This window comes from Colossoma macropomum, unplaced genomic scaffold (genome assembly GCF_904425465.1).
Source record: "Colossoma macropomum unplaced genomic scaffold, Colossoma_macropomum, whole genome shotgun sequence".
NCBI lineage: Eukaryota > Metazoa > Chordata > Actinopteri > Characiformes > Serrasalmidae > Colossoma > Colossoma macropomum.
This window is the reverse complement of record NW_023494799.1, coordinates 26,460,083-26,479,562: the sequence shown is the minus strand read 5'-3', so window position 1 is coordinate 26,479,562 and position 19,480 is coordinate 26,460,083. Positions and strand designations below refer to the sequence as shown.

The window sequence follows — 19,480 nt, the reverse complement described above, 5'->3', positions numbered from 1 at the left end:
ATGACCATTTCCATCATTTATCCCTTAGAATTAAACAGGCTGGTTTTTTACTGTGCCTATAAGACTGATATATGTAAATGAGCTCTGTTCTCATTCAAAGAAGCAGTGCAGACTGAAGCACTCCTTATAAACTGAGTGTGAATGAGGAGGCTGAACTATTATAGGCTGAATAGGTGGATGTGTGACGCCACTAAAACGATGAGCTATTTTTGTAGCGTAGTGTCCATATATGGACTGTCTGGAGTGGGAAGTGAATGGTATGTTTTCATCCTTTTACAGAGTTCACATACTACACCAAACTCTTATTTCAAAAAAGTGAGGAAATTTCAGTTTCAGATTTTTGTGTTTTCTATATTCCTTTTAATGTGTCAGCAATAATTGAAATAGAAAACTGGCCTGAAAACAGGTAACATTTCTTAACTTATTTTTTTAGTCATTTGTACATATTTAAAAGCTACTTGTTTATCTCATGTTTGCATCTGCAGTGGATTGTCCCAAGTATTTGAGCCCCTCGCGCGTAGTGGTCTGAGGCCCCCCAAGGCCCCTGGCAGTCAGAGGCTCCTGGACTCTGTGGACACTGGCCCCAGTGGCCTGGTCAGTAACCCATCCCTGATGTGCTTTTTTAAATACCAACACTACAGTGTTGGAAATAGTAAAATTCAATATCGCCATCTGGTGGTTAACACAGTCGGTACGACATGTGACGTAATAAGAGGAGGCTCAGCATCCTCTGATGTGGAAAATTCTTAGTGGCAGCGTTCATCCCTAGAGAAATATGGCCATAACAGACTGTGATGTGGCTCCTCCCCAATACACGCATGCACGCACACACAGATGGAGAGGTGTTCACATTAATGCCTCCCTTTGTGCCCCTCTGTGTCTCTCACTCTCTCTCTCTGAACAGCTCCACCAATGACGATCTTCCCATTTAGATCATGTGTTCATGCTCCTCTCTCCACACTGCTGCAAGAAGCCGGGCTTATTCGCTTTATTCTTTTTATATCTCCTCCCCCTCCCTCCCTCGCTCCCTCCCTCACTCATTCTCTCCTTCCCATTCTCTCTCTTCCGCTTGTACGAGATGGTCAGGTACATCCGCACTGAGAGCCATCATGAACAGAAAAATGGACGACTCCAGCGAGACCAAAAACGACAGATCCGGTGGTGCACCTTTTTGGGGTGAGGCTACACCTTAACCTGCAAACGAGAGAACGACAGAGAGATAGATAGAGAGAGAGAGGAGAGAAAGAAAAGGAGACAGAAAAGGAGACGTGCAGGGAAAGAGAGAAAGACAAAAAGAGAGAGAGGAAGATAGATCTAGAACATAAGAAAAAGAGACGGAGTGTTCGAGAGAGAGGGTGGGACTGACAGAAAAGGAAGGAGAGAGGAAAAAGGGACGTAAGAAAGACAGAGACAGAGGGAAAGTGAGAGGGGGAGTGACAGAAAGTATAATAGAGAGAGTGCAGGGAGAGATGGAGGGCTCTTCTCCATCAGTGGAGGAGAGAAGAGGGGAGGTGTCCAGGTCTTCGGGGGGTAACGGGTCCCTCTCCCCACCGACCCTCAGCCCCGCTGTGCCGCCCTACGTAAAGCTGGGCCTGACGGTGGCCTACACGGCCTTCTACTCGCTCCTCTTCGCCTTCGTCTACGCCCAGCTGTGGCTGGTGCTGCGATACCGGCACAAGCGCTTCAGCTACCAGACAGCCTTCTTGTTCCTGTGTCTGCTGTGGGCCGCCCTGCGCGCCCTGCTCTTCTCCTTCTACTTCCGAGACTGCGTGACGGCCAATGCGCTCGGCCCCTTCTCCTTCTGGCTGCTCTACTGCTTCCCTGTCTGCCTGCAGTTCTTCACACTCAGCCTCATGAACCTCTACTGCGCACAGGTGAGAGCTGAGGGGGCGGAGCTAGAAATCCTGGGCCTTCCTAAGAGAAAGTGAAAACTAATGAATAATGTTAATTAATCAGCCATGACATGTTTGGAGTCTGATGATTTACACTGGGGGCTAATGTACTTCAATCTTGCCTCAAACTTGAGTTATTTTATCTAGAAAAATAGACAACAGTTCTACTCGTAGTGCATGCCAGGCAGTAGCACTGGGGCACATGGGGGTCTATGGGGACTGGGCCCCCTAATATCTATACTGGACCCCATATATCACTACTTAAGCCATTTTACAGTACTGTGCAAAAGTCAGAGGCCTCCCTTCATTTATTTAATTTCCAGTAAAAAACTTTTAGGAGTTTTTTCTACACTTCCAAAGTTCAGTCTTAGAAGTTGGTTGCATTTTCTGCTTCAAACAATCCAAGTAATCCCAAACACATTCAGTGATGTTGAGGTTTGGACTCTGGGGTGGTCAGTCCATTGTTCTGAGAACACCAGCAGCTTCCTTGTTTAAAGTGTCTGTGACCTTTTCTCAGTGAGGTCTTCTTGACAGTTACACATCCTTTCAGACCCATAGGGCTGAGTTGTCCTCTCACAGTGGAAGGATGATTAATGTTTTTATTTTCTCTATTCATTTTTGAACACCAAACTTCTGTTTTGTCCTATTAGCTTCCTGTGACTTGCTTCTTCCTTATACAAGTGGATCATCTTATATCTGATTATCTCATAAATGCCTCCTGAAAAATGAATAACTTCTACTTAATGACCACTTTGATTAGAAATTAAACAAATGAAGAGTGGTCTCTGATTTTTGCACGTTTGCATGTTTATGAATAACAGTGCATCATACAGTGTCAGAGGCCACATAAGCAAGTCTTTGAGTTTGTTTAACAACTCCACACAACCTGGTGCCTATCGGCTTACATTATTGGTTAGCTACGTTAGTCTTGTAGTTCCAGTGCAAAGCCAAAGACGCAAACTTCAGACACCAAACATGTCTTGGTTGATTAGTACATTTGGGGCAAAAGTGAAAATTGTCTACATTTCTATTTGTCTAAAAAGTACCACTTTATTGTAGTAGTGAGTGGTATGGGCAAAAAGTTATATGACAGAATAGTTAAGAACTGACAATTTGGGTGTATATTACGGTATAGTGTATTTAAGTTTCTTTTTAATAAACCATTTTGGATGCTCAAGTAAACCTTTTTAGTAGATTAACAATGGCATATTATTCTGGATATCCCTTCACTTTTAATACGATCCATATTTAACAACTGGAGTAAATCTAAAATACTTTTATTGGGCAAATTAGTAAAAAACAGCAAAAACAGTACGAAGCTTAAGTCAGCTTCTTATTAGAATTTTCGCATTCTACCTTAAATCAGGCATCTAGGCTCCAGAATGTAACTGCTGCACCATTTAAGGTGGAACAGGAAAACTTTAAAAGAAGGTGAAGAGGAAGCCAACTTTAGCCTTGTAAAAATGGGCCTGAATGTTATTTTACGTCCGAACGTCATTTTTCTCACATGTTCATCTCCTACACTCGATCTTTAATCTAGAATTTGAAAATCTGGAATTTAGTAAACACTATCAGTTCACACTATCAGTTTTAACTGAGGAGCTGCTGATCCTCTTGGCTTGTAGGCCGAGACCACAGTGTTGCCTGAAGCAGCTGGCTGACCGAGGAGGTGCTGTACAGATCTAGCCAGCTAGACTTCATGCTAGGTTAATGGCTGACAGCTAACCCCAAGATACTGGCTTTTCCTTCCACTCTCTTCTCCCCCCATTAACTCATAAACTCATTACAGTCTGATGTCACCTCCTTTTACAATAATCTGGACTAACTTACCTCAGGCTGCAACTCACTACACTAGAGGTGTGGCAATCAGCGTCTAAAGCACTGTTTTAACATTGCTTTATCTGCATTTATTTGCATACCGGTATAATCGTAATAAAAAAAATAATACCTTAAGAAGAATTTCAACCATTATACCCAGATGAACTGATATATTGCCCACTACTACTTTAATGGCATGTCAAACCCCTGGGATGTTCCAGGTTCCTTGTGTGGAAATAATTTATAGTAGTTACTGAATAATATGTTTCCATATTATTGTATTAACTGAATAATAAGCCTGCAGTTTAAGGGGCTAACTTAAGTTTCTAAATGTCTATTTTAAGCCAGTATGGATGCGAAATAATGCATTTTTCTTTTATACTGTGACATATTTGTGAGTGAAGCACAGTATCAAGGGTCTCTGTGCTAGCTGAGCATTTTCTCTTGATGATAGGTGGGGGTGGGAGGTGAAACATAATATTACTGGCTAATATTTTTCTCGCTTACTGCTGCATGGTGACGTAATCAAAAATCAGAAGACGGGAAATGTCACTACATTTTAGTGGAAGATCACGGAAAACAAGATTTATGAATCGTGTTTAATACGTCCAGGGACTTGAGTTAACAAGGTCAATAAGGTCAATCTTGATTATAGGCTCACTTTATGTCTTACAACATAATGACTGTATTGATCCAATATTGGATCAGTAGATGATCAGTCTAACGATGATTACTGGACCACAGCTCAAATGTGTGAAGTACTCATTTTGTCTAGTTTCATGGTACTGAATAATTAATAGGAGTTAATACATGAATAATTGAATAATAAGTGAATAGTTAATGAGTGTTTAGACTAAACATGGAATATTAAGCCTGCGGTTGGAGGGGTTAAGGTGGTGGGAGCGCAGACAGATCGAGACAGGACAAAGGATCCAGTCTTTTTGATCATTCAGAAGCTCCGCACATGCTCCTCCATGTGCGACCTACATTTCAGAGGGAACCTGCATTACATATTGATGACGTGGATACACACGCTGAAGCACTGTGTTGGCTGGACCACTGTAATACCACGTCAAAGGCCTCATATAGATTAAAACTGCTGCTAAAAAAAGCCATAGCCAGCCACTGCTATGTATTCATTCAGGCAGGATTGGGAAAAAGACTGGCTTAGACTGTTAGCATCAGTACTGCACTGCATTTCAAACAACGGGACTATCTGAAGTATTATACTATAAGTAAAAGGCATGCAGCCATTTCAGTGCAGATCTTTCCAGGTTTTGAACTACAGTCATTTCCTTATCCCTCAAAATGGGATAAACTGAAGTGCTATCATCAACTTGCTTGGCTCTGGTTTACTTAAGGAGTACCCAAGCATTTTCTGACCTAATCTGTACCTGCCACATCTTTATGTAGTCAGTTCATGTAAAATGATGTCCTGATCTTAGTAAATAACACAAAACTGTGGACTGTGGAAATATACTTATAATAGAGGTCAATAGAAGTCAATGGGCAGGTGGTAAAGCATGTGTTTTAAGTACTGGTACTGTCATTTGTTCTTTTAGAAACACAGAGAAATGTGTTACTATTGTCTATAATAAATAAACACATGATACAGATGCAGCAGATACAGCTTAGGTTAAAAAACACTAGAATATTCCTTCAAAAGTCCCATATCCCATATTTTCCATTTCCCAACCTTCTTTGTCCCTTCAAATTAAAAAGATTCTTTTGTTTGTGCTCTTTTGTGTCTTTAAAACATGTAATATAAATATGTGATATGTAAATTACTACTGTTCTGATTGGCTGCCATTTATTTCGCATTATTTCAAAAGCAGGCCTGGCTGAAACACTCCTTATAGCTTGAAAGGGCGGGGCTAAACTGCTATAGGCTAAAAAGGCTTGTGACATCACAAAAACAATGGACTCAAAATGGGCTGTTTTTTCCATATTTGAGCTGTAAGGACTGGGGAGTGAATGGCACATTTTGAAACATTTACACTGTTAGCATACTACATCAAACTCTTATTTCAAAAAAGTGTTTATGTGTTATGACATTAAGACAAATTGCTTGTTTGAGGTCTTGCAACTTGTGCTTTTTGTTTTTGTCCACGAGGCTGAGCGGAGCAGTCGGCTGACATCTTGTCTCCTTTTTTGTCATTATCAGGTTTTCTTCAAGGCTAAGTCGAAGTATTCTCCTCACCTGCTCAAGTACAAGTGAGTAATTAGCAGAACGGTGCTGTCAGCTGTCACTGTTCTCCATATTCATGCCTGTCCTGCCTTTCCCAATTTTCCCCTTAGCCCAAATGATCCAAGACTTCTTGTCTGAAGTTTACATTTTAAGTTTTGCAATGAAGCCACAAGGCTAACATAGCTAACAAGTAATGAATGGTTATGCCAGAGCCGGTTTATGAGGAGCCTGGCCACTTTTCCCCTGTTACAACAAAAACATGACTGCAAAATGTCAGAAGGCTCCCACGAGCAAATCATCAAAGAATGGGAGTGAATGGAGGTCAACGGCTAAAAACATAAATTTTAAATAGTTTCTGATTACTTGCCCAGAACTTTCCTTTAATTTTAGAAAGCAGAATGTATTTGACTAAAAAAGCAAAGAAATCTTACCTGTATATTTCCTTTTTTCTACAGCAAACGGGTTTTGGGCAGCAGAATGCTAACATTATTGCTATTAAGTGCTGATTGATTGGCGAGCGGAGCAGCTCATTGGCTGTTCGCGCTCACAGACGTCATGGACATACACGAGGCGCCGTTTTAAACTCCTATAACTCGAGTTTAAAAGCTCTTAAAAATATAACAGCAGTGTTAAAATGTTTTATGCTATTCAGTGTTCAGGAACTGAATGTATTCTTTTACATTAAAAATGTTTAAACATTTATAATATATTTTGCTCTAATGCTTCATCTTTACCCATTTATTTTGGACTGGCTCAGCTAAGCTAATAGCGAGTCTTGTTTAGCAACAATCCAGCAGTGCCCCTCTTCTCGTGCTGGGGCTGAATCTCAAATGACTCCCTGCGCCCTACATATACGTAGGAATTTAAATACTGGATCCTGCACCACAACATAATAATATATAATATAGCTAAGAAATAGCTATTTGGGACTTGGTCACATCCATACTCGATAAATGATGCAATATTTGCTTGTAGAGGCTAGAAATTCTAAAGTTTCATACCTAGCACACTATATACGGAGTATTGAGCCGTTTGGGATTCAGCCAGGGTTTGACGCTAATTACCTCTGCCTGAAACACGAACGTTTGAGGCTTGTAATCCATTCAGGTGACATTCTTTAGACTTTTATACTGCAGTTTTACAGTGAATCATATCGTGAGTACTTATTTCAAGCCTGTCATATTAATGATGGAGTTGTTTAGGGTGTTTGCTATCTTTTATCTTCCTGTTTGCTAGCTGAGCAGCCTAGTTCTAGCTAAGAAAATAAGTTCCTCAGTTTAAACAATAAACGTGTTCTTACTTCATCAGTACACTCGGTGGTCCCTGCGAGCAGAGTGAGAGTCAAAGATGATTCCATTAACAGCACAAGGGTTTTTCGTGCCGTGGCGCAGTGATATACAATTCACTTGTTGTGAACCAGTCGTAGCTGTGGGTATATCGTGGATTTGCAGAACCAAAAGTCCAGGGGGTACGGCTGGATCTGATCCAACTTCTCCCACGTCGTGTTTTAATTGGTCTGAACTAGATCCGTCTCCTATATGGTAAGTGGAGCTGATAAAATGGACAATGAGTGTAGAAAAAAGATAGAATGAGCTATTAAAGTGGCTTATCATGGTATTTAACATTTAATATGATTTTTTTAGGTATATTGTCATTTTTATTAGACTTATGGGAATGTGTGGAAGTCATATCAAATCCTTTTAAATGTAAAAAAAAATCATTATAAATATTTTTTTATTATGAAATTCCAGGATTTAGTTGATAAAACACAGTTATGTGGGTTATTTTGACCTGTCATATGTGCATTCTAGTGTTTAAAAACGGTCAGCGTTTTCAACTCGAACCCGTCTATCATAAGTACTCTTGAGATGAAGGCCTACAGAACGGACTTTGTACCGTAATGTGAAAAAAGCTTTTCGAGTTTTGACAAATGAGTGTGAACGTGGTGAACCATGAGCGGTTATAAAGGCTGTGTTGTGGCATTCAGGACGGAGCAACATCGAAAAAAAAACAAAAACACCAGCAACACCTGCGGGTTTCCCACTGATTAAAACGCGACAGGGTAGACCAATGAAATAAATCGCAGGCAGAAAACCTAAGTGACACATAGTAGTTTAAAGACCAATGGAAATGCGATGATTTTAGACCAATGAAAAGAAGACGTGGGCGGAGTTGGATCAGATCCAGCCGTACCCCCTGGACTTTTGGTTCTGCAGCGAGTAATAGTTGGGATTTTACAACTGCTTCGAACGCAGCTCAGCCAATCAGATTATTAGGCCGTCAGTTCAGATCCTGAACCACAGTGAAAAAAAATTCTGATTTCTGTTGGACTTTTCAAGAATTTAACCCTTTTGTTTCCAACCAAAACTTAACAATGAAATAGGAGTAGTACTGCAATGTGTACAGAGTTTAAATACAACAAGTTTGATGATTATATTTAGTAAAATTAAATAATTACAGGCATATTTTGGTTTGTTTAACAAAATCCATTAGGCCTTCTCTTAAAAATGGACAAAAGTGTGTAGTAGCAACCATATGACGCTAACCAAATTACATTACATGTAAGTTACATTAGCCTCTTAGGTCCAGGATGAAACTGCATAAATTTTACTTTTTTCTGCACAGAGTCTATTGAGCTTTAACTGCTTATTCAGTCTTTCACTCTCTGACGTCTAATAGGATGAACAGCCATTAGAAGCCATCTAAATAATTATACCGGCGTAGTAGTAATATGACATGATACAACCTCTCTCTCTCTCTCTCTCTCTCTCTCTCTCTCTCAGGTTCCCCCTGTACCTGCTCTTTGTAGGTGTGAGTCTGCTATTCCTGCTGGTCAATCTGGCCTGTGCTCTACTGGTTAAAATGACAGACACGCAGGTGAAGACCATTGTGCTGGTGCGGGTCACCATTAATGACTCGCTCTTCGTCCTCTGTGCCATCTCTCTCTCTGTCTGCCTCTACAAGGTGGCCAAGATGTCCCTGGCCAGCATCTATCTGGAGTCAAAGGTAGACATCAGACCTCGAGAGAGGCAGTTAACACAGTCAAAGTAAAGGCAAAACCGCCTTACTGAGTTTATCTAACAAAGGGCAACATAACTTATTATTTCTGTTGCTGAAAAACATAGAAGAATCTGAAGTTTGCTTCTTTTATTTTGCACTGGAGCTACGAGGCTAATGTAGCTCACAAGCAGTGACTATAGTGACCATGTTGGCATTTTTGAGCTGTAAAGTTATAGACTTGCTTATGTGGTTTCTGACACTGTATTACACACCGTTATCTAAAAAAACAGACAAAATTCAGCCTTCAAGATGTCTGCTAGCACTGTTTTTAGCTATGCTATGTAATTTGTACTTTTGTTTTATAGCTAATAGTATGTCTTACAGTGTCATAAGCAAGTGTATTTGAGATTACATAACAACTTGACACAGTTTGAAGGGGCTCTGTACTTGAATGACTGCTAGGAAACCATGTCTGATAATTTCTTATTTTACTTACAAATAAGTAGGACAAATCTACATGCATTAAGAGGACACAACAGTAAGACATAACAAGCACTCTCATGTTTGGGAATCATTGTTAAATCTAAGTTTATAATGGTATTATTAATATGCTGCCTATTCTCTCTCCATCTTATTTGTTACAGGGTACTTCAGTGTGTCAGGTGACGCTGATTGGCATCATGGTGATTCTCTTGTATGCGTCTAGAGCCTGCTACAACCTCGTCGTTCTGGCTTTAACAGACATTGAGACCATTAACTCCTTTGATTATGACTGGTACAATGTGTCTGACCAGGTAAGTACTGAAAAAGTACAATGATGCAGACACACGTTTGCCACACAGTCTATATATGTGTGTGTGTGTGTGTATATATATATATATATATATACACACACACACCAACCAGCCATTTTCTAAGTGATAGGTTAACATATCTATAGAAATAACATACTGGAAGTTTAACATACTGGAAAAACAAAAAGTAAAATACAAAATGCGCCATAATGTTTGCACATGCCATATTTTGTTTTATTTTTTTTCCATATGTTACACTCAGCAAATAAACTGTAATTGTCCATTAAAATGTACATCAACTAAACATGTATAATTTGACAAGAGGTGCCTAGAGTTTTGCATACCACTATATTAATCACCGTTCAAAAAAAGTCTTCAACTTTACAAAATGTACCTTATTTTAATGTAAATTAATGTAAAAAAGATTTACAAGCAATTTTGGAGCTTTTCTATTGGTCCAATCATCAAGACATTTTCACACTGTCTCAAATGATGAAGAAAAAAAATGGAGATGTATATATGTTTTTTGAACAGTGATGATATATATACATATATGTCATTGTTGTCTTTTTACTTTCTCACCTTTGAGTGAAAGTTGATGTAATATAATTTTATTCTATGTCATTTTGGATCATTTCTGTTTGTCCATTTGTCATGAAATTTAGACACGATGTAAAGAGCAGCTAATATATCTTCAAACTAGGTCAAAAAATGAAAAACTAAAAATGTTTTGTTCTGACAGCAAAAATATATCAGTACTTAACTCTACTTAGTCCTACCCTACTAACCAAACTTTTGCTCAAGTCAGGAGCATTTTGCTGAGTTAGCCTCTTTTTTCCTCTAGTTTCCTGTATGATGAGAAAACGTTTGTCCTGAAAATATGTGGAAAACAAACACATGCTTACTCCCCTGTCCTGTCTATGATCCTGCAGGCTGATCTGAGGTCCAGTCTGGGTGATGCAGGCTATGTCGTATTTGGGATCATTCTCTTTGTGTGGGAACTACTGCCCACTTCCCTGGTGGTCTTCTTCTTCAGGGTTCGCAAGCCAGCACAGGACAGGGTGAGGAGAACTGTGTGCATGTGTGAGTGAAACACATGAAATTGATGAAATACAGTGTTACATTTATCTCTTTTTGCACGTCTTGTGTTGAGTGCAATTAAATATACAAGTATAGCTGAAACAGCTAAAGCTACGACAACTATGCCATATATAAGACAGAAACCACCTTTCATTTATTTAATTTCCAAACAAGTACAGCAAATGTATTTTTTTCAGGAGATATTTCTGAGATTAGATCTAAATTAATCCACTTCCATAATGAAGGAAAATAAGTGAAAAACGTTGAAAAACTGTAGTTTAAAAGCTACAGAGAAAATAAGACTCCTAACAACCATGCAAGACCTGGTAGACACCAAAACTGCTCCCGTCAGATAAACAGCCCTTACAGCTTTCATCTCTGTGAAAGAGGAGAAAATCAGGCTGCTTCAGATCTGAAAACATCCACAGTGTTTCTGTCCATGCTTCCACTGTGAGAAGACGACTCAGCACCCTGAGTCTGAAAGGATGTGTAGCTGTCAAGAAGCTCTTACTGAGAAAAAGAGACAGATACATCAAAAAAAGAAGCTGCTGGTGTTCTCAAAACAATGGACTGACCACCCCAGAGTCCAGACCTCAACATCACTGAATGCATTTGAAATTACTTATATGATGAAAAGCAGAAAATGCAACCAACTTCTAAGACTGAACTTTGAAAGTGTGGAAACATATCCTCGCAGATTTTTTTGAAAAACGGAAAGAAAGTCTCCCACAAAGATTGGAAGCTGTAATAAAAACAATACATTTAGTTGTTGAGGCTTCTGGGCAATTTTCTGTTGAATATACTCGATATTTTCACTTTTTCCTAGTATTGAAACTTGTACTTAATGGCCATTTTGACTGGATGTTAAAAATAAGAGAAGGGTCGTCTTAGATTTTGCACAACACTGCACATAAGCTTCCTATAATTTCCCATTTAGCTTTCACTATTTAGTTCTACTGTGGTTTTACAGTACACCTTTTTCACAAATATTTGTCGATACATTATAAATAATCATTTTGAATAAACTGTCAGATACTTAAAAAACTAATGCTGGATATTTCCTTGGGTCTAGAGCGCATCTGCCATCCCCAGTCATGTCTTCTCCACCAAGCGTTACTTCTTTGACAATCCCAGACGTTATGACAGTGATGATGATCTCGCCTGGGGCTCGCATCCCCAGAGCTCTTCTACAAGGTAAAATGAGGCGCATGCTGCATACCAGATGTTACGTAGTATTAGTCCCTACCACACGCAGCCTACACTCTCAGAAAAAAAGGTACGAAACTGTTACTGGGGTGGTACCCTCACGGGTACACCTCAGTACCTTTAGTCAGGGAACATAATTGGACCATAATCCAGTGAAATTATATTTTCTAAGTTGTATTGACTCCATACACCCCGTCTCATCTCCAGGCTTTCATTTTGTTGTTATGTTTTGAAACTTCAGTTTAAGAAAAGGTACTAATATGTACTTTTCACCTGGAAAAACTTATGAGGTACACAACTGGACCTCAAAACCACTGTTGTATCTTTGAGGGAACATTTACGTAGTTTGTACCTTGATGACCAAAAAATGTACCTGCACGGACCTTCATTTTTAACAGTGTACATCCTATTGAAAATACTAGCATCACCCTTTATCAAGGTAGCAGGCTTGAGCAAGGAATTTCCTCCAAATCTGGTATCATTCTTGTCCACAGTTGCTGGTATTTAGCATAACTGCAAAGTGATATTCAGCAAGCTGTAATCTGATAATGATAAAGCATAAATGTCTCTGGTCCTAAACCTGGACTTTATGGTTAAAAACACCTATTGTTTCTCAGTTTGTCCACAGACTGCTATGACTGGGGGAGCCGAAGCAGCAGCTTCCTCGTGCATCTGGGAGGAGACAATCAACGATCGTCCCCAGTGACCCCAGGGCTAAACCGCTAACACCTGGCCCACATATACTGCTATGTGTAAATTAGCTATGTGATTGCACCGCACTTTAATGTCCTCAACGTCTGCATATGCACACACGGTCAGCTACTCTAAATGTGTCAGTCAGCTAACACTACTGAAAGGACAGCCGCAGCCGGAAAGGAGATCATGCAGAGCAAGTTTCCATGGCAATCCCTGCTAAGAGATGTATCAGTTACCATGGTAATCCTAGCTAAGTGATGCACAAATTCCCATGATAATCTTAGCTAAGACATGCATGTTACCATGGCATTCCTGTCTGAAAAATGCAGGAGTTACCATGGTAATCCAGGTTAGTTAATGCATAAATTACCATGGTAACCACAGTTGCACGATCCATCAATTGCCATGGCAATCACCATTATACTATACATGTTACAATAATCTCAATTAATCTTGATCTTTGTTGAGTAATGCATAAATTACCATGCTAATCATTTTAACTTGTTTCATGAGTTACCATGGCAGTCTTAATCTTAGCTATATGAAATATGGATTACCATGGTAATTTCAACTAAGGCATTTATGAGTTACCATGGTAATTCCAGCTGAGAGATACATAACTAACCATGACAACCAATACTTCATGTTGCACAAGTTACCATGGTAATCCCTGCTAAAAGATGCACCATTTACCACAGCAATCCCAGTTAAGTGATTCATGAATTACCATGGTAATCCTAGCCAAGAGATATACCAGTTACCAAGGTAATCCATCTGAGAGATGCAGGAGTTACCATGGTAATCCTAACAAAATCATGTAGTCATCACCAGGTTATTACAGTTAAGTGATGCATGAGTTACTATGGTATTCTCAGTTAAGACATAATACATAGGTAATCCCTTGTAAGAGACACATAAGTTACCATGGTAAGCCCAGATGTGTAATGCATTAATTATCATGGTAAGCCCAGTTAAGTGATGGATCAGTTACCATGGTAATCCCAGTTAAGTGATGCACAAATTCCCATGATAATCTTAGGAAAGAGATGCACGTTACCATGTTATTCCCATCTAAAATATGCAGGAGTTACAATGATAATCGAATGGTAATGGTAATTTACACACAGCTGCACAATCCAACAGTTATCCAAGACATGCATCAGTTACCATCGTAATCCATTTGAGAGATGCACGAGTTACCATGGGAACCCTACCAAAATTATGTAATCATTACCATGGCAATTACAGTTAAGTGATGCACAAGTTCCTATGGTAATCCCAGTTAAAACATGCATGAGTTACCATGGTAATCCCATGTAAGGGACGCATCAGTTACCATGGCAATCCCAGATGTGTGATGCAGCTGTTACCATGATAATTCCAGCCAAGTGATGCAGCTGTTACCATGGTAATTCCAGCGAAGTGATGCAGCTGTTACCATGGTAATTCCAGCCAAGTGATACAGAAATTACTCTTATAATCCCAACAAGTAATGCAGGAGTTTCCATGGCAGGGCTAGATTTTCTGAAAAAATCGTAAAAAGGAGTGCTGTAGGCTGCACTGTAGCATCACAGACATGTAATAAAGGCAAAGGAAATTGCTAGTAGTGTAAAAGGTACACTAATCAAGATTTTAACATTTACAATTATTGAAATATTTAACAAAAAATTGAAACACCACATTTAATATTTACATTAAACATGTAACCATATATCCCATATTCATTTTGCAAAACAAAATGGTAAAAGTCAAATATGTTCTAATATCCCAGTACTCATTTGATTTTAAACATGTGGGGGAATCTTAATTAGAGTACCTCTAACACTGATGAGCACTAACAACTTAATGTACAATCAAGTCTAGTCAGCATCATATTAGTTCACGTTAGTGAAAATAAGGACCATAAAATAAGCTATTATGTACAGCATGAATGTGTTCTTTGCTTTTAAGTATTTGTATTAAAAATTATGTTTGTGAGAAAGTGAGTACTGTTCGTTCGTTTATTTATTCCCCCAAACAAATGATTAAATGATTACAGTATTTCATGCCTTTCGTTTATGATCAGTAAAGTGTCTCTTTTTGTGAAATTCAGTCATTTTCATGATTGTTGGTGGCTTGAGAATATTTTGTTGATCACACAGATTGTGACGGTTCACCAATAAAGAAATAATGTTTGAAAAGAACCGGTCTCAAGCTTTGCACTGTAAAAGAATTAGTTTCCCTGCTGAGCTAACTTAAGTGACACAAACACAGAGGGGAAAAATTACAAAGACACTTTTTGATGAATAGATTTATTCCTCTGTTCAAATAAATAGATTTGACATGTACACACAGTAACACAGGAGCAATGATACTGTAAACAGACAGTAAATTAGAGAAGTGAACAGGTTTCCTTCGTTTAAACACGGTGCAAAAATCAGGGCTGAGTTTCTCAAAAGCATTATCAGATCACACAACAGCTGCTCACGTTCGTGTTAAAGGTACAGTAAGGAGCATTAGCTGCAATGTCAATTGCATATTAACACTTCTGTTCATATAATCAGGAGAACTTTGTCCTCATTCACGTACAAAACAAATTTGTATGAAAGTTTTTCAGAACATGCTCCTATTATTTCACAACATTCCATACGTCGATTTTTTTAATAAGAATATTTTTTTTTCAAAAAATTTCAAGTTTTAATTAAAATTTTTACTTATTGCTCCCTTAAACTACAGACTTTGCCATCTTTGCAACAGAAGAGATGTCTTTTTTTTTTCTTTTTTGGGAAACACAGTCCTGGCTGGACTTCAGTGGTGGAAAGTAACTGATTTGCAAGATGTTTTCAGTTTTATGGCAGTTTTACTTACTTGAGTGGATTCAAACAAAACTTTGGCCATTATTACAGTTTTTCAAATTCCGTCGAGGTGGAATCAGAAGCATAATGCTTTTATTCACCAAGTACAATAAGTTTAAGGACTCTCCTTTGGTGTATGTATCAACAGAAATTCAAATATAAATACATAAAATATACAACAATCTTTGAATAACACAAAAGAGAATGATTTTTAGGTATAGCTACATTATAAGTACTGATGCTTATACCCAAGTACTTACCGTAAATACTGCTAATGTAACTATAAACGATTACTTTGAAATTAATAGCACGTCTTTTTTGTCATTTGCAGATTTTGTTTATTTGATATATTTTCTCTGTATTTTTGCTTTGTTGACAGCTGCACCAGAAATTCCTTGTGCATCTAATACTGGCCAAATAAATAAATAAATAAATAATAAAACAATAATACAATTTCACTGTCAAATTTTTAACTGACTGTTTGCCGTCAATCCATATCAATCAGTAAGTAAGGAAACACTGTTTGTGTCTAAAGGTTGACTTCTCATCTCAAAATAATGCCTTATTTTCTCGAAATTTAAACTTTTTTTTTTATGTAGGAAAAACAATTTTCTCAAGATTTTGTCTCATTATGTTGATACAATATGTAATAATGAGCCATTACTCTTTGAGTAAGCATAACTATTTCAACTCATTGTCATGCCAGGACTTATCTTTTTTTAAACATCGAGTCACTTTCGTGGAAAACGAACATACACCATCTAGTAGATGAAGAACAATCAAATCCTTCATTTCGTCAAGCATGTAGTCAATATCAGCATCACTTCAAAAATGTTTTGTTGCTGTGTTAAACGCTGCTTGCAACTTCCAGTACAACTGTTTATTTTCACACACGTGCAAACTGAGAAAAACGAAAGAAATCAGAGTAAGGTATACATGTGCTGAGAAATCTGATTACTGTGCTAAAAACAAGCTCTCTTTACCAGATGTCTTAATTGGATCTAACCGGAGTGTGGTTTATACGTGACCACTCAATTAATCAGTTAACTGCAGAAATCAGATTATGATCGAATTATTATGTGCATGTAAACTCACTCAGTATTTTGACATACAAAGTCAAAATATAGAGAAATAAGTTATTTTGCGAGGTCAGACACAGGCCAGAATCGGACATACTGCTGCTAAAAAACAAACAGGTAACTTTTTCCACCTGTCAGAAACAGGCTTTTGGTGGACGGACGTCTCTGACCAGGAACAGTTAGTGCCAAAAATTAGACAAGCTTTTTTCAAACAGCGCAGAGTCAGTATTTACTATTAGCCTCTGTAATTCAAAGGAGGTGCATTATAATCTCCTCCTAGTTTACTCATTGAGATGAAACCTCACAAATACAGAGGCATTAAGGCAAAAAAGTAAAAGAACAGTGACTGCTGGAACAGTAACTTTCAAATGGATAAACAGGGTTTGCAACAGTGCAGAAGTATTAGTTGATCTGCCCCAACGAGCGTTTTTCCACTGCACAAACAAAACAAGAACTGACCTCAACAGGAACCTGCAGAACTTACGGTTGTAGTTCTACTTTTTTTTCCACCAGCTTGAGAAACAGCTGGAACTGTCATCATAACCACAATAAATGATTTAACTGTTCTAACTGGTCATTTTATGTTGCTCTAAAGAATCTACTTTTGCTAATTAGCTACATTGCTTGATAGTTAGCTTAACTTACTTGCTGATATGAAACAATAGAGCACTGCTCTGTTCACACACACACACACATATGTCTACCTCATGTACAGCATAAAGCCAAGCTTGATTTCTTTCTCTTGAGAATGCGAGCTGACATATTAGCTATCTGCTAAATAGACTAGCTGTGCTGGCATGATTTTCTGAATTATACTCAAACAAATGGTGAAAATTTCATAAGCAAAGTTTAGATTTTTACTCTTATACTATAAATACTAGCATAAGTGCTTACAGTATTAGCTTAGCTTCTTTATTAGCTTAGGCCACTTCAACAAAGTAAAAAATAGCCATCAGATGCTTCAACATGCTATTCCAGTTTACATCCTGGTGCGCTTGTTGGTCATGTAATAGTGCTTAGCGACTTTATCATCACACAGAAGAGTAAAGAGTTTTCTAAACTGTTGTTGGCTTCAGCCTAGAGAACCATTACATCTTGTTGGTACCAATTTTGGGCACCATAAATGTGAATCTTGGGCCGATGGGCAGTGGAAAAAGCACAGTGCTAGTTTTTCAGGTGCTAAAGGTTTCAGAACTGTGTGCAGTGGAAGAACGCCCTAAGTTCCTAGGGCGTCTTTGAAGTAACTTTTTAGTAAATTTTCAGCCCTCTTTCCACCACTGATCGTCCTGATTATTTCAGAAAGGAAATATTGAAGAATGTAACAAATGCTAAAAACAGAAATTTCACAATCTGTTTATACCGTCATGAGCTCCATCACGAGCAGGATTTTGGAACTGTTAAGGCAGACGAGTATGCTCTGGTGCTCTTCAAAGCATGCACTGCTCATTACCACACACCCACACACACACACACACACACCTGCTCTTATCTTTATCTTCATCGTCACTGTTATTACACTCTTATCCCCACATTATAATCATGGCCTCACAGACCAGTGATATAGATATTGTGCGTGTATGGAAGAAGTTTTCATGAGCATGCAAATTCACGTGTTGCCAGGGCATTACAATGAGCTACAGTACTGCGCAAAAGTCAGAGACCACCCTTCACTTATTTAATTTAGAGTCAAAACAGCCATCAGGGACAAGTTATTCAGGAGATATTTCTAAAAGTAAGTGGAAAAATGAGCTTTTTAAAACAGGAGCTCAATTAAAAGAACCCCTATTAACCGTGCAAGATCTGACTCAAAGACCCTATCTAAAGCTTTCATCTTTGAGAGAGAGGAGAAACTCAAGCTGCTTCAGATCTGCAAAAAATCCACAGGTGTTTCTGTCTGTCCTTTCACTGTGAGAAGACAACTCAGCGCTATGGGTCTGAAAGGATGTGTATCTGTCAAGAAGACCTAACTGATAAAAGGAAACAGACAAAAAGAAGAACATGTACAAATCAAACAATGGACTGACTACTCCAGAGTATAGACCTCAAAATCATTGAAGTTTTGAGTGCCCTGAAAAGAATGCAAGCTGTAATAAAGGCAATGGATGAAACACTAAATAAAAACAAACCTATATTTAATTTGTGAGACTTTTTTGTGTCATTTTATATTTAATATGTTTTCTGCTTTTTTCCTGACACTGAAAAACTGAATAACTCGCCATTTGACTAAAAAAATGAAATAAATGAAGAGTGGTCTATGAATTTTGCACAGTGCTGTATCAGTCAGACTGTGTGCGCAAACCAAAAATCACAACAAAGTAGGGCAAAACATATTGAAGCGTCCACTTACATACTTAAAATGATCTAACATCAAGAAGGAAGCAACAAAGGGTCAGCGGAAAGTCTTTGGTCCAAATCGCACTGTATAGAGAACTGAATTTAACAAACTTTTCTGGTACAGCAGTTTGACAAAATGTTCAATAAAAGCACCCACAGACCACTCGCACACACGCACACCCCTTCACACTGAACACTATAAATAATCCTAGTGAAGTCAAAAATAAACCGATAGAAGCACCCACGTGTCTACAGCATAAGCAGGAAGTCCAAAAGAGGGAAGATTTGATGTCTGTGAGCTGCCAAAAAATGAATTTGAAGCACTTTTCAAACATCATCAGATCTTGCAGAACCAGCACATTACAATAAGCCACGCATCAGGTTATTCAACACTGATACATAAAGTCGCTTATTCTAGAAATGGACTTTATTACAGAGGATATTACAGATATCCTCTGTAAAAGATTCCAATTCAGATTAAGGATGGGCAATATGACGATACTGTTATCACAATAAATTATTATTATGATAGCATTTCTGAGTGTATATATACCATGAG

The 19,480-nt window shown here is 38.4% G+C and overlaps 1 protein-coding gene across 1 annotated transcript; it reads left to right on the top strand.

Moving 5' to 3' along the window:
- The first annotated feature begins 1,305 nt into the window (after positions 1–1,305).
- gpr137bb (G protein-coupled receptor 137Bb) lies at positions 1,306–12,994 on the top strand. The gene is made up of 7 exons (XM_036587341.1): positions 1,306–1,874; positions 5,875–5,924; positions 8,682–8,904; positions 9,543–9,692; positions 10,625–10,753; positions 11,845–11,966; positions 12,596–12,994. Exons 1-7 carry the CDS (start codon positions 1,470–1,472, stop codon positions 12,702–12,704), a joined length of 1,188 nt encoding a protein of 395 aa, XP_036443234.1. The 5' UTR covers positions 1,306–1,469; the 3' UTR covers positions 12,705–12,994.
- The last annotated feature ends 6,486 nt before the right edge of the window (positions 12,995–19,480 follow it).

Bases quoted from the DNA above. Each gene is read 5' to 3' on its own strand.
- gpr137bb (XM_036587341.1), top strand. From the start codon at position 1,470: ATGGAGGGCTCTTCTCCATCAGTGGAGGAGAGAAGAGGGGAGGTGTCC. The intron at 1,875-5,874 runs GTGAGAGCTGAG...TGTCATTATCAG, and splicing joins TGAACCTCTACTGCGCACAG to GTTTTCTTCAAGGCTAAGTC. The intron at 5,925-8,681 runs GTGAGTAATTAG...TCTCTCTCTCAG, and splicing joins CCTCACCTGCTCAAGTACAA to GTTCCCCCTGTACCTGCTCT.